This window comes from Branchiostoma lanceolatum, chromosome 13 (assembly GCF_035083965.1).
Source record: "Branchiostoma lanceolatum isolate klBraLanc5 chromosome 13, klBraLanc5.hap2, whole genome shotgun sequence".
Classification (NCBI taxonomy): domain Eukaryota; kingdom Metazoa; phylum Chordata; class Leptocardii; order Amphioxiformes; family Branchiostomatidae; genus Branchiostoma; species Branchiostoma lanceolatum.
In genome coordinates, this window is record NC_089734.1 from 6,073,441 (window position 1) to 6,088,506 (window position 15,066).

At 41.7% G+C, this 15,066-nt stretch overlaps 1 protein-coding gene across 2 annotated transcripts; it reads left to right on the forward strand.

Annotated features, from left to right (window-relative positions):
* Positions 1 to 85: 85 nt before the first annotated feature.
* On the forward strand, positions 86 to 13,468 carry LOC136447837 (sugar transporter SWEET1-like). Of its 2 annotated transcripts, none has more exons than XM_066446930.1 (6): positions 86 to 448; positions 1,070 to 1,147; positions 7,410 to 7,533; positions 8,426 to 8,587; positions 9,049 to 9,168; positions 9,891 to 11,306. In XM_066446930.1, exons 1-6 carry the CDS (start codon positions 369 to 371, stop codon positions 9,981 to 9,983), a joined length of 657 nt encoding a protein of 218 aa, XP_066303027.1. In that variant the 5' UTR covers positions 86 to 368; the 3' UTR covers positions 9,984 to 11,306. The 2 variants fall into 2 exon arrangements, with proteins under 2 accessions (XP_066303027.1, XP_066303026.1); XM_066446929.1 differs by lacking the exon at positions 9,891 to 11,306 and adding an exon at positions 11,607 to 13,468 and having other exon boundaries at positions 87 to 448.
* Positions 13,469 to 15,066: the final 1,598 nt, after the last annotated feature.

Consider the following 15,066-nt stretch of genomic DNA (forward strand, 5'->3'; position numbering starts at 1 on the left):
TGCTCTCATTTGTGAAGTTTTCATTTTCCCCTTTTATCCTTGGTATACAATTTTGACAGATAGTGAGAAATTTAAATCCCCGGAATTTCCCGCGAGATTTGGAGTCCAAGATGGCGGTAAGGACCAAAACAAAGCCGACGTGGAACTTTTCCGGAGAAAATTTTGGCAATTTTTCCCACATGTGAGAGATCTGAACCAACCTTTTACCATTTTTGCATTCCATTGATGTTTATTAACAGAAAAAAACTGGATGTGAGAATATTTTGTGAATGCAGAAGAGTTTGTTTCGTGGATTTTCGTAGCCGCAAAATTTGAGGGACCGCCCCCCTCCCACATTTTCAGTTGAACTTGAGTTTCCGTGGACCACAATGTTTGAGGATCTTTCTCTAGTCTCTGTGATGTCTCTTCTGGCAACTGTCTGTACAGTCGGGCAGTTTCTCACAGGATCGTAAGTACTTCTTAACTTAGTAATCTACTTTTATCATTTTACTTTTAGGTCTCATATTTGATTTGCAGTGGCACGTTAGAAAATCACTAACATAATTTTGTTACTAGCAACGCTATAGGAAACTTTCTTAATTGTATCAACATGTACAGTAATCATCAGGGCAAAGAGTGAAACTTGAAAGCAAAGAAATTGAACAATGTATAATTTGCTGCATTTTGCTTGTTTGTTTCGCAAGTAAGTCTCTGGTCATTACACACCATGTTTGTACGATTATCATACATGTAGTAACGTAACAAGCTGCGTAAGATTTTATCCACTCACACCGGGATAGACCCCAACTCTTTCGATAAGTTTGGTGGTATCTTTAATGTGCTGGAGGTGTGGCTATCCTCAAACATGGGACCTCCGGCTTTACATAAACCATCAGAGGGGACATCCCTAAGGCCTAACCGAAGCTTGGTACTCATTTTCAAAAAAGAAAAAATAAGTGTTAGGTGTCTTTCCCAAGGGGACAACATTGGGAACATTTGGGATCTGCTAGGGACTTGAACCCAGAACTTTTAGTCGACAACCCTAAGCACAAGACCACTTTGCCACCATAATTGTGTATCTTCTTTACAGGGTTATAGCGTCAAAGATCACCCAGAAGGGCTCAACAACAGGAGTCACCGTCTATCCATTCCTCACTGCGCTGATCAAGTAAGAGTCAAAACACTTCCAGATCTAAAGATCAGCTTGCATTACATGCAGGTGTACATGTGTACTAGTAAGCGTGCCACACAGCACACTTCGACGGAGTAAAAGTACACAGGAAACACGCTATGACCCACAGTGGCTGTTTTTTTACGGTATCTACATTGATGTAAGACACAAACAGTTGACAATACTCGGTCAAAAAATTTCTGAACAATCATATAATACGAATACGATCTTTTGATTTCTATGAACGATGTCGAAGTGTGCTGTGTGGCACGCTTACATACACATACACATGTAGCTCTTACATGAGTGGCTCTCTAGAATTGTAAGTTAGTGACTTTTATACCTTGATACTTGATACCTTGATACTGTGTCCAGGAAAGTAGGCTCCGCCTGTTATGTCCTGATCTTGACTTCGCTCTCATGTGACATACTTTTGGCAATCCCAGTGTTTGTCAAGTCTGGATTTAAACTGGTTTACACTATCCGCTGAAACCACTGACTCAGGTAGGGCGTTCCAGCTCGACACGGTTCTAACACTGAAGACCTGACTCCTCGCCCTAGTCTTGGCCAGGGGAACTTGTAATTTAAGACTGTGACGGTGTGACCTCTAGTGACTGATTGCTCGACTGGAGCAAAGAAACTTTGTACTGGGATTCTATCGATTCCATTCATGATCTTAAAAACTTGTATCATATCACCTCTCAGTCTCCTATACTCCAGGGTTGGGAGTTTGAGTCGCTGAAGTCTAGTGCTATAAGGAAGCTCTCTTAGAGAAGGGACCATTTTTGTGGCCCTTCTCTGGACCTTTTCTAACTCTTGCTTGCCCGCCTTATAGTGTGGTCCCCAGATTACATTTCCGTATTCCAGGTGTGGCCTCACCATTGTTTTAAAGAGAATTGGCAAGGTTTGTTCATCCAAGTTGGCAAAGGACTTTTTAATCAACCCCAGCATCTGATTTCCCTTGTTCTTCGCTTGTGCCGTATGCGTATGGAATTTGAGGTGATTGTCCACTGTCACTCCCAGGTCTTTCTCTGCCGTGGTCTCCTCCAATACCTGATCCCCTAAGGTGTAAATCTGCCTGTTGTTGTTGTTCCCCATGTGCAACACTTTACACTTGCCCACGTTGAAGGGCAACTGCCAGGACGCAGACCAGTCCCTCAAAGCTTCTAAGTCCTTCTGTAAGTTGACCCGACCTTCGTTGTCCTTCACACCCTGGTAGAGTTTACTGTCGTCGGCAAATATTCTGACCGTGCTACTGACAGCCTCTGGTAGGTCATTAATGTATACTACAAACAATACCGGGCCCAGTACACTCCCCTGCGGGATGCCACTCCTCACAGGGGTCCATGAGGAACTAGTTCCATTCAGCACCACCCTCTGTTTCCTTGATGCTAGGAAGTCTTTTACCCAGTTGTACAGGTCTCCTTTCACACCGTACGACCCCAGCTTACATAAGAGACGCTGATGGGGAACGGCGTCAAAGGCTTTCCTGAAATCCAAGTAGATTGCGTCAATAGCTTCCCCCTTTTCCAGTAATTGGGTCCACTCCTCCAGTACCACCAGAAGCTGCGTCATGCAAGATCTCCCTGGTACAAAGCCATGTTGCGCGTCTGTGAAGTGGTTTCCAGCAGACATATGCCCCACCAGTGCATCCCGGATGATGGCCTCCATCGTCTTCCCAACCACCGAAGTCAGGCTCACCGGCCTGTAGTTTCCTGCTTGGGTTCTAGCTCCCTTTTTATGGATTGGCGTTATGTGCGCCACCTTCCATTCCTCAGGCAGCTTGGCTGACTTTAGTGACTTGTTGAAGAGGATGGCTAACGGGTAGGCGAGTTCTCCAGCCAGCTCCCTCAGTATCCGGGGATGAATGTTGTCGGGTCCTGCCGACTTGTTAGGATTCAAAGCCTCCAGCTTTTTCCTCACTGCTTCCACCGTGACCTCTAAACTTCCCAGTGTGGTTTCAGACTGTCTGGCATCAACTCTGGGAATAGTAGATAAGTCCTCGGATGTGAAAACACTGGCGAAGAAGTTGTTGAGCTCCTCGGCTTTCTCCTGGTCAGTCTGAGCAGTAGACCCATCTGAACGTACTAGAGCGCCCACTTTCTGCCTCACATGTAGTCGTGATTTAGTTTATTTCCAGAACGATTTCGGATTGTTCTTTATGTCTTTCACTAACCTATGTTCGAATTTACTACGCAGATCCCGTGTGAGGCTCCGGAGGGAGTTCCTTTCAATGGCATAACGTATGAAGTCAGCATGTGCTTTGGTTTGTTTCCATCTTCCCCATGCCTTCCTTTTCTTCTTCTTGGCTTTCATGGCTTGTGAATTCATGTACAACTTGTCAGGCCTCTGTTTGGATCTGGACTGTGGAACACATTCGTCAATGATGTTGTTCAGTATTCCACTGAAGTTGGACCATGCCTCAGATACGTCAGTGCAATTTAACTCCCCATCCCAGTCAATGACTTGTAGGTCCTGTCTTGCCTTTGTGTAGCTAGCTTTGTTGTAGTTCCTTCTCAATGTATCGTGGGTAGGTGCTTGAGCTTGACAACATATATTAAAGCTAAGGCAACAGTGGTCCCCTTTCCCCAACCCTGGGTCGTACTGTATTTCTCCTACTGTGTCCTCCTCGTTAGTTATAACCAAGTCTAAGGTGGATGGTGTCTGGTTAACTCTGTAGCGGGTAGGCCTGGTGACATGCTGAAACATGAAGTTGTCATCCAGACAGTCCAACAGCAGCTGACTGTGGTGGTTGTTTCCAGCAGTTGTGCATTTTGCTTCCCAGTCTACCTCCTTGATGTTAATGTCTCCCATTATTACAAGGTGCTTTGCTTCCTTCCTACTTGCCAAAGTCAAAAGCTTGCATAGCTTGTCGGTACTGTCTTTGGGGTCTGAAGACGGACTCCGATAAACACAACCAACAATTAAGCCATCTCTACTACCTTTGTCACAGTCTAGGAATAGATATTCATGAAAACCTGTTTGCTCAAAACTCATTTCACATATTGACATGTTTAGTGATTTCTTGACAAAGATTAGGATACCTCTACGCCCACTTGCCCCGAGGTTTCGTTGATCAGGGTCGAAGTTCAAAAACATTTCGTAGCCCTCCATACTCAAGGTACACAACTGTAGTGGTGCTGTCTGTGCTTTAGGGATGACTTCACATAACACAATCATGTCGGGTGGGTCCTCCGCAATCCACAGTCGTAACTCCTCCCTTTTATTTGGAAACTGGTCAACATTTGTGTAGAACACCTTTAGAACCCTTTCCCCATGTGCCAGATCCCCCTCCCGTGTGTCATTCTCTAGTCAGATGTCAGCATGTGGAGGTCCAGATACACCTCTGTCCTGTGGGCTTCTGTTTGTATGTAGTTTGACAATCCTGCCCTTCCTGATAATTAGGTTATCCTCCCCTCTCTGTCTCCTGTCTCTTAGTTCTTCCCTAAGCCTTCTGTTTCTTTCCCTTTCAGATGGGGTTAGGTCCGGTGAGATGTAGACATTTGAGAAGTTATCAGTGCTCTTCAAGGTCCTAGCCTCCCTCATAGCGTAGATTCAACCTATCTTCTGAGTCCCTCAGTGACACAAGTAACAACCTATTTCTATCTGGCAACTTCCTTCCTAAGCGGACAGCCTTATCCACACTAATGTTGTCCACCCCTAACTCACTGGCTATCTTCCTGACGACTTCCCTGTCAAGTCTTTCCCTATCCTTGGGCTGCACTGCTGCAGGCTCAGGAACGTTGTGGAGGATGATATTGCTCTTCCTTTTTCTCTATCCATGAATTCTTCTACATTGCAATAATTTTCGTCCACTGCTTTCTCATCCCTCCCCACTGACTGAGGCTTGTCTGCTATGAATGAATGAATGAATGAATGAATGAATGAATGAATGAATGAATGAATGAATGGTTTATTCATGTAAAACTTTGCAGCCCTTGGCTGAAGTACGTTTTACTCACATCAGTTTAAAAACAACGCAACTATAACAATACAGATAAAATTTCACACGAAACGGCACATATTCGGTAGAATTAAAATAACAGAACAACTATTACAGACGTCACACTGTGTATAGTTGATTTGAAAAGTCTGGTTCGCGTTACAGTCGCAAGTTTGGTTTGCGTTACAGATGCAATGTCATTTCTTATTTAACAGTCTCAAGAGTGATGGCACAGGGCTATTTTGATAGCGAGTGGTACGACAGGGCACCATAGTCCTTTTATCAGAGTTTCTAAGGTTCCGGCCATGTTCCTGTCGTCGTGTGCTAGGCAGGAGATCTGCTGTGCGTTCCGATGCGGTCATGCTGTGGGCAAACTTGGTGCAGAGGGTCTCTCGTCTCGCTTCAAGTGTTTCTAGGTTGCATACCCGCAGCGCTGATTTGTAGTCAGTGTACCTATGTCCCAGGATGATTCGACACGCACGTTTCTGTACTCCTTCAATAGTTGCAGCCTGTTTACGTGTGAGTCCATGGTGCCATACAGGTGCACAGTACTCAAGGATCGCCCTTATGAAGCCACAGTACACAGTCACAAGGTCCTTTACCGGTACTCCAAATGTCTTGAGCCGGCGTAGCATGAATAGCCGTTTGTTGCCCTTCTTTGTTGTTTCACTAACATGCTTATCCCATTTTAGGTTGGACTGGAGCCATACACCTAACACCTTGGCGATTTCTATCGTTGTGAGAAGGTTGCCGCATAGGCTGATGGGTACAGGTGGACTCGGATTTCTCATGAAGCACACTGAGAAAACAAAGCACTTCCCGGGGTTGAGTTTCAGTTGTGCGCTGTCAGTCCATTTCTCCAAGGAGTTGGCTTGATCTTGTAGGTGGGATTCTTCGGAGTTGTGTCTATTTTCTCCGAGCGACAGATCATCTACGTATTTCCAACGATCACTGAATGATTGGCAGGCATCGTTTATCATGCAGAGGAAAATGATGGGCCCTAACTTTGTTCCTTGAGGAACTCCAGCGGTGAGGGTTTCACACTCTGAGAGTGTGAGACCATACCGGACCCTTTGTTGTCTTTCTGTAAGAAAGTTCACTATCCAAGGCACGATGGAAGGTCTTGTCCCCATGTTAAGTAGTTTCAAGATCGCTTGTCGGTGGTTAATAGCATCAAATGCCTTAGTAAAGTCGGTTAGGATGATTGTGCCCACGTTTTTGCTTCTTTCGGCTCCTTGGTACAGGAAGTCAGTAAGGCTAACCAGGTAGTGACTGGTAGAGCTCCTCTTGATTCCCCCAAACTGGCGTTTGTCAATGCTGTTCCATATGTCTGACATCACCCATTTTCCTACGATGCCTTCGCAAATCTTCGCAAAGATTGCGGTCAGAGATATCGGTCGCAACTTGTTGATGACTGCTGGCATTTCTTTGGGGATAGGCGTGACTACTGCTTCCTTCCACTGGACCGGGACAGTTCCTTCTCTCAATGAAGTGTTGAAGATGTCCGTGAGCGGTTCTGCGAGTTCGCATGCGAACATTCTGACCAGTCTGGGAGCAATTCCGTCTGGGCCTCCCGCTTTACGGACTCTGACACTGGCCAGTTCTCTGTACATCTCCCAAGGTAGGATCTGTGGCGGTGGGGAGGGTGCAGGGAGGTAGGCTGGTAGTTCACTGGTGCACACAGGTGTTGAATGTTGCTGCTACCGTGCTACTCCCCCGGTTCGGTACACTCCTACTCCTAGCAATGTCAGCATACGTCGGGCCCCTCGATTCTCCGACATCCGACCCCATCAACCCGTCCAGTTTGTTGGAAATATCCTCTAAAACTTTTGACATAGACTCAATAATGCTTGAATGTTGCTGTTCCTTTCCAGTCTGATCTCCCACACTGCCTACGGTTGTGGCGTCCACGGCGGCGCTACCTAGCTCTTTTTTCCCCAAGGCCGCTTTTGCTGATGCCAGCACAAAATCCTTGCACAAATTACAAAACCATAAAATACTTGGGAATTTCCCGATAGTCTCAACTAATTCCTTGGTGACATCTTGGCATGGTAAACACAGCCATTTACTGCAACAGTCACAGTGAACAAGATGCTTGTTCCCTTTCGAGTTACAGCTCTCACATTCCATGGGATCCTCTTCCTCATCCACAATCTCCGGTCCGGAAATGAAAGTAACATTTGCCTTACCTCTGGACTTTTAGTATAACATTACAAAAATACACATGTTAACATAATGTTTGTATTCAAAATATTCAGATGTGATTGTGATAGTAGAAAAAACGGTGTAATTCTCTTATGTTTCACTTCCTCATAGCTGCACATTCTGGCTGAAATATGGAGTCTTGGTTCAGGACAAAACACTTGTGGTGGTCAACTCTATAGGAGCTCTTCTACAGACTAGCTACCTGGTGGTATACTATGTCTACACTAAACAAAAGGTAGGACAAACCATAGCAAATTCATGAATTTATCAACAATAAAGTGACTGTAGTGTAGCAGATCTAGAGTTTAACACACATAGTTTGTGTCATTTTTTGTTTGTCTGATGCAATCGCCATTTTGTCCATAATGGTATTTTAGAAGAGTATTAAATACTGCTAGAGGCTGAGAAATAAACAAAATGATTTTTCTAGCTTTGGATAACAAAGTTCTTTACTCAAAACCAGGATCTATATACAATCAACAGCCGATGTTTCTGTACCCGTCTGTCCCCTCCCTCAGGGCAATACTGACTGAACCGTTTTGGGACCGCATATATGACAATACTTGAAATGATTTGGGACTGCATTGTTAGCATTGACATCTAGCTGCAGTGTGGATTAGTAGTATTGCCCTGAGAAAGGTGACAGACACTAACCGAAACATTGGCTATTGTAGTATTGATGTTATATAGATCCTGGTTGTAAATAAAGAATGTTGTTATCAAAAACTATAAATTTTTTATTCGTTTTATTTATCGAAACATTGGCTGTTGATTGTATATAGATCCTGGTTGTCAGTAAAGCACCTTGTTAACCAGCGATTTTCCAACCTGATGAAATCATTCAAGGTTTTTATAGTTTAAATCATTGATGCTGTGTCCAGTTAGAGATCGTGAAAGGTGTTTCCTTGCTTTCAGAACCAGTTTCAGTAAAAAAAACCTTGTTGTCCAAAACTATAAAAATCATTTTATTTACCTCTTAGTCTCTAGCAGATCCTGGTCGTTTGTAAAGTACATTGTTAACCAGTGATTTTCAACCTGATGAAATTACATGTATTCTCAAACTTTTATAGTTTTGTATGTCAAGTCAGTGATGACATGTAGAGATCGAGATTTTTCCTTGTTTCCAGAACACCCTGCACAACCAGTTGTTAGCCGGGGGAGCGGTGTTGTTTCCCGTCCTGATCTATGTGAAGTTTTTCTCGCCAGACGACACTGTGGCAGCCTTCCACCTGGGCCTCATGGCCTCTGGCTGCGCTGTTCTCATGTACGGGTCACCACTGGCTACTATGGTGAGGACTCTTCTGTACATGTGAGTGAGTGAGTGAGTGAGTGAGTGAGTGAGTGATTGAGTGATTGAGTGAGTGAGTGAGTGAGTGAGTGAGTGAGTGAGAGTGAGTGAGTGAGTGAGTGAGTGAGTGTGAGTGAGTGAGTGAGTGAGTGAGTGTGAGTGAGTGAGTGAGTGAGTGAGTGAGTGAGTGAGTGAGTGAGTGAGTGAGTGAGTGAGTGAGTGAGTGAGTGAGTGAGTGAATGCATGGATGGATGGATGGATGGATGGATGGATGGATGGATGGATGGATGAAATAATGAATCAATCAAGTTATGAGGAAAGTTTTTGAAAACTTAATTCTGTAAGGTGTGAAGTTTTTATTGCCTTTTCCCCTTATTTTTGTGTACTTAAACAACTATATGCAATAGTAAGATTACATTCAATTGTATACCTGCATGTACATGTACTTCTTCAATATCCTAGGCTGAAGTCCTGAAGACCAAGTGCACAGAGACCATGACTCCCGCCTTATCTGTGGCCAACTTTGTGGTCTCCTCAGAGTGGTACATCTATGGGAGACTGGTCAACGACTTATTCATACAGGTATGTGTTGTGTCATGTTGTTTTCAAGGCCATCGTTTCTGTTATTACGTTTTTATGTATCACTCTTTTTTATCTTGATTTATAATGATGAAACATATTAGTGGGAACAGAAAGTCAGTAAAATCATCCTTAACACAGCAACACTTTGGACAGCAACACCACAGCAGGCAGTCTGTAAACAGCAACACAGCAGCACTCGGTCACCGCATAACTGTTATTACATGTAGCTTGGGAAGCATTACTAAGTGCTATCTCTAAACAGCTGCCACAAAGCAGCACTCAGTCACCACATAGCTGTTACTAGTTTGGGCAGCATTAGAAATTGCTAAATAACTATCTAACAGCATCACAACTGTCTTGGTCAGACAGCAATACATCAGCACTCGATCAAGCATGTACAGATATTCAACAACTGTCAGCAACATGACACATTTCACAACAGCATACAAAGTTGGACTGCAACACATTGTGCTGCCATAATAATCACACAAAAGATTACACATCAACAACTATCTTCCCACATAAGTTTCTTTCATTTGCCTGGTTAAAGGTCCATCTCAACATTTCCCCTTTCCCTTGAGGTGTCACATTATACTTTGAGACAACTAAATGGGTTCATATTTTTGTTGATGGGTTGATTGAGCATGTTCAGAAGGCTTTCACTAACCAAACCACGGAAAGAGGTACTGTTGACAATCGAGGGTGCCCCGTCTTCTTTCCAGATCCCCAGCCTTCTCGGTGCATTACTGAGTTTCGCACAACTTCCTCTGTACTTCCTGTACCCACGGACGCCGTCACGTATCGCTCAACTATGAAAAGCACGGCCAGCCACCACCGCATCTATTTTATTTTTCTAAAACAAAATTAGCCGTTATTTTTGTTGTGTTGCTTCATTTTTGGGGTTATACTAACACTTCTTGCACTGTGTTGCACTTTGTTAACTTAAGTTAAAATTTGGTGGATGGAATCTGCAATAAACTTTTCCATTAATTTTGCATTGATATGATTATAAGCCATCAAATGAGGAATGTTGCATGCTAAACGTACATGGGTTGTTTTGTTACAGTAGCATTTGTCCTTCCTAATCCTTCTTTTATTGTACATACCAATATAACATTGCACATATCCTTCTAGAAGTCTCATTTATATCTAGAAACTCCCAGCCATTTCAGTGAAAAATATTTTTTTGACCATTTACAACTTTTCGACACAGAGCATTCCACACTGTATCTTTTTCTTATTTGCAATTTGCTAGATTTGTTGAGTGCTGTGGATTTTTGTTGGCAGAAGGACCACAGTACCTTGCAGCCTACATTTGTATCTTAGGGGCCATGTACTTTTGATGATTCACCTAGAAAATGTTTGAAAGACAGGAAAATTATCATAATTTTCTGATATGTGCCTTACCTAAAAAACAGAATTATTTTTATGATCTAAATAGAAGCACAAAGTATCTAAACATTGTACATCGAAATCTTCATTCATACATTCCTCAGAAACATCATACTTATAACGATATCATGTGCAATAGAACGATGTGTAGATTAATTTCCGTGTAGTTTTCACAAAGTTATGTCTTTGCAATAGTCAATATTATTTTTCATCAGACGTTGTCAATTTATCAATAATTTACTCATTTAAGCTATGTATAGCTAAAGAAAACTTTTTGTCTTTCCAGTGAATTCCAGATGATATGTATAGTTTTTATTGTTATTCTTAGATAATCAGATAATGATATCTAGATGTTAATTGGTGCATTTGAAATTATACAAATAATCGCTCATATAGATATACAAAAGTTGATATAACATAAAAGATACCTGCAATATTTTTCTCAAGCACTTGAATGTATAAAACAGAATGAAGCATATATATTTTTGGTATATACTATTTTCAAGACCTTGCAATGTACCAACTTCTCATATACATTAGTGTTGGTTGAAAAACTCCTATGACATTGATACCACGTAATTATCTCGTTGAGAATATTAGATAGAAGTTTCCTGTATCTTGATATCAGAATGATTCACCATTTTTGTTTCATGTATACATTTATGTCACATCGTTCTGTGCATTCTTGAGAAGTTGTACTAATAAACAAATTCCTTTCTGGCACCATATTATGCCACACCAATTTATTTCATCGGTTCTTCCCTGTCTTTTGTCAGTGACCATCTACATGTAGCCTACCTGTCTTTACTTAGTCTATTGAACATCTTGAAATTTTCGTCATGTTATTATCATATCAATCCAGCGTTTTAAAACTTATTAACTCCAGTTTCTGGTTTATTCACTGACAAAAGATAGTGGATGCTGTCTGAAATATCTGACCATTTCCAAATCCTATCCAGTTGCTTGAATAACTGTTAACTCAAGAATACATAATAGACTTGTCCAGTGACTGTTACCTCCTATGCACGTTCGTGTTGTTTCTCCAGGTTCCTAACTTACTCGGGGCTCTACTGGGACTGATACAGCTGTCCCTCTTCGTACTTTACCCTCGGACTCCAAAAGCTGCCAACGTAAATCAGGCGTAGCGCAGTCCTTGCTTCAGGCATGGTCACATTTCATTGAACAATATTTTTTATTTTCTTTGACGTGATTTTATTAGAATTGCAATGGTACAATACACGTGGGACGGAGGCAGCTATTGCTGGAGTCGTGACCCACACATGAAACAGAGAGACCATGACAGAGCAGAAAAAATGTCAGATAGGAGCTATTACAACCTTTTCTGTCACTAAACTTTCAAATTTTATTGCCATAAATGTTTTGCATGATGAATGTGACCAGGCTGTTAGGTGAGTATCCCACTGGACTGTGCTAAATTGTACCAGAAAAATGGAACCAAATTTGCAAATTTTCCCTTGCAGTCACACTGACATGCAAGGGTAGAATTTGTCACTGACCTCTAAAAGCAAAATGGCTACCCCCAGGCTGTCACAATCTTAGTTACAGCTTCAAATCACATGCAAGATATCTCTTGGAATCTCGATGTTGTCACTGAATTTAGAACCAATGGACAATGATTAACATTCATGAAAGAGAAATTTCAAGTGATTGCACCATTTTGCAAATTGTGAATTTTTAAAAATTCTAGAAACTTTTGTAATTACAGGCGACCAATTGGCACCAATTAGCACCAGTTTGCGCCACTTTTGCAAAAGCCTTTCCTAATTTGTCACAGTCCAGTGAGATACCTACTTCATTTTATCTGTACCAGTCACTGTTAAGAAAATACAGTGTAATAAAATGTTCATAATTAGGATACTTAAACCTAGAGGAAAATGATGAACAGAGAGTTACTTTCAAGGGAGTTTATCTAAGATAGTTCAGTATAATCAATGTTATGTTATATTGCTAAAGTTCAGTATAATCACTGATCTGTGGTACATGTATTCCTTAATGTGTTGTAAGGTTTTCATACAAATAGGCATGGGAGAAGTTAGTGTGTGGTACTTCATTTCAAAATTGAAAGTGCAATCAGAAAAAAAGTTGTTAGTCAGTAAGAGTGAATCTGAAAGGGTAGAGAAAGTTGTTTAGTAAGATAGAGTCGAATTGAAGAGGAAAATGTCCTGACCACACCCATCTTGATTTTCCAAATGGAATAGTCAGTAGTCACCAATGGCACATTAACTGTATAATTATATTGCAATTATTTGTATGCTTGGTAAGCACTCTATGTCTTCTTAGTGTTAGACACTTACTGGTTACTGAACTGTTTACTGATCCAAAGAATGTTTAATAGTTATCTGAACTGTAGAAAACTGTGTGTACATTTGTAAGCTGAAGTAAGTTCATGTTTTTGTATGTTCTAGATTATCCCTGCCATTTGTATGTGAAAGAATCTGTATCGTACCTGAATATCACCCTTGTGCCATGTTTAATTTTTGCCTATATAAGTATGAGAGTTAGAAGAGGGTAACTGAATAGTATTTTAGTTTGGGTATAAAGACTTAAGTGTATTTTCCCCAAATCCATGTAAATGTGTAATTATGTACCTATCATTGTATTGTAGATTGTATTGTCAAGAACAGATTCTGAAATATTCCAAGAGACAATATTTGAATCCTACAGTGTAATCTGACAATTATCATCACTTGCAAATTATATCCTTGGCTCATAATGACATGTATTAGTGTTAAGAGTATTTGAAACTTCTCACTAGTGTTTAAAATTGTAAGTCAGTGTTTAAACAGAGAGAAAGTTATAAACGTATCTTTTAACAGTTAATCATTTATACTCAAGTGAATAAAGGATCGAAGCACAGAGGGCAAAGTGCACTTATGTATGACCAAAAGGACGTGTCAGCCTGTCTTTTTGTCGTCTCTCTTTTTTACCGAATTTTCCTCTCATAGCTAGGTAAATGGAACTTTCTTGAGTTTGATAATTAAAATACATTTGTCTACCAGATGACTGCTAAACGATTATAAATCAGGCAAAAGTTCAACTCTTCTGAGTACGTAATTTGAGAGGAATAGAGGATTGAATAAGTTGTGAAATAAATCTATATACGTGTCTGATAGCGAATTCAGCACCAAGGACGGGTCGACATTTCGTTATCGTATTTATTGGTTTGTTCTTTTGTTCCATGAAAGAAAATAAGACCAGCTTTTCAAAATATGTGTTTGACATTTGAATGAAATAAGCTATCTTTAGTGTGCTTACGTAGTGCGAATTTACCGACTCCTAGTAGCCTCATTACATTCAAGAGTCATGTATCTCAAATTCTGTTTTGGGTCAGATGACTGCCAGATGTTTGTTTCTTAAGCTTCGTCGCGGCAATACGCATATTTTCAAGAGTACGTTATTTTAAGAGATAGAGAATTGGATACTTTGTAATATCGTCTGATAATGGTTTCAGTACCAAGGACAGCACATTTCAAGAGCGACTAGATATTCTATAAACTTGTACTTGTAACGTACCAAAGTGCAGACTATATACTATTAGCTAAAGCTAGTAAACAAACCGAGACGACAGGTGTTGTTCTGCGAATGTCGAAAGCGAGGTCACGAAAGGTGTTCCAGAATACCGCTACGTCACAGAACGCCATCTAGCGTCCCGACAACGGAACAACAGTGCGACACTAAACTTCGTACGGAGAACACGCTCATAAGCGTCTTCGTACTTCTCAGTCTTCGCATTGGTAGTTTTTCCGGCCACAATGAGCCGAGTGGGTGACAAATGCCTGAGTGGCGTATTTTACGTCCTCACGGCGCTATCGTTGCTGAAAAAGGACAAGTCAGGAGAAGACAGGTCGAAGTTGAAAGTAACAGTTCACGCAGCAACTGGCCAGGGATGTTTCGGAACTGGAAAGTTCATGACAACAATCCGTCTGGGCGAGGACAAATTCAGAACTGGACTGAAGAAGGCGGCATCTCTGATATGGGAGGAGTCAGCAGACTTTAAGTCATGGAAGGATCGTGACGACAATATTGTCTTGAAGCTGAGGAAGGCAAAGAAGTGCACCGAGCGAACGGTTGGGACCGTCACCATCAACGTCAAAGAGGCTCTGGAGATAAACCGCTACCTGATGGTCAAGAGGAGATACGTGGTGACGCCTGTCGACAAGCAGCAGAAGGACAGGGTGTTCATGGAGGTGTCCGTGGCCGTTGATGAGGGGAAGCCAAATAAGGCACAAACCGCAGGTGAGAACAAGTCGGGGGTTCGGGCAGTAAGTTTTTACTGTGAGGGGAAATGCTGGTTATTACGTTAACATGGAATAGTGGGCGAAAAATACAAAGAACTTCTTGCAGCCAATGCTTCATCACATAAGTATAACTAGAAATATTTATTAAGGGTACTTTGTTTCTGCTACACGAATGGGTTTTAGGTAAGTGAAAATGTACAAGTAAAGTCTGTTACTGATTCGTCGGTGTCTATAATGGATGCCAAAA

Coding starts and splice junctions, on each gene's coding strand:
- LOC136447837 (XM_066446929.1), top strand. CDS start 369: ATGTTTGAGGATCTTTCTCTAGTCTCTGTGATGTCTCTTCTGGCAACT. Junction 449..1,069: donor GGGCAGTTTCTCACAGGATC/GTAAGTACTTCT, acceptor TCTTCTTTACAG/GGTTATAGCGTCAAAGATCA. Junction 8,588..9,048: donor GGTCACCACTGGCTACTATG/GTGAGGACTCTT, acceptor TCAATATCCTAG/GCTGAAGTCCTGAAGACCAA.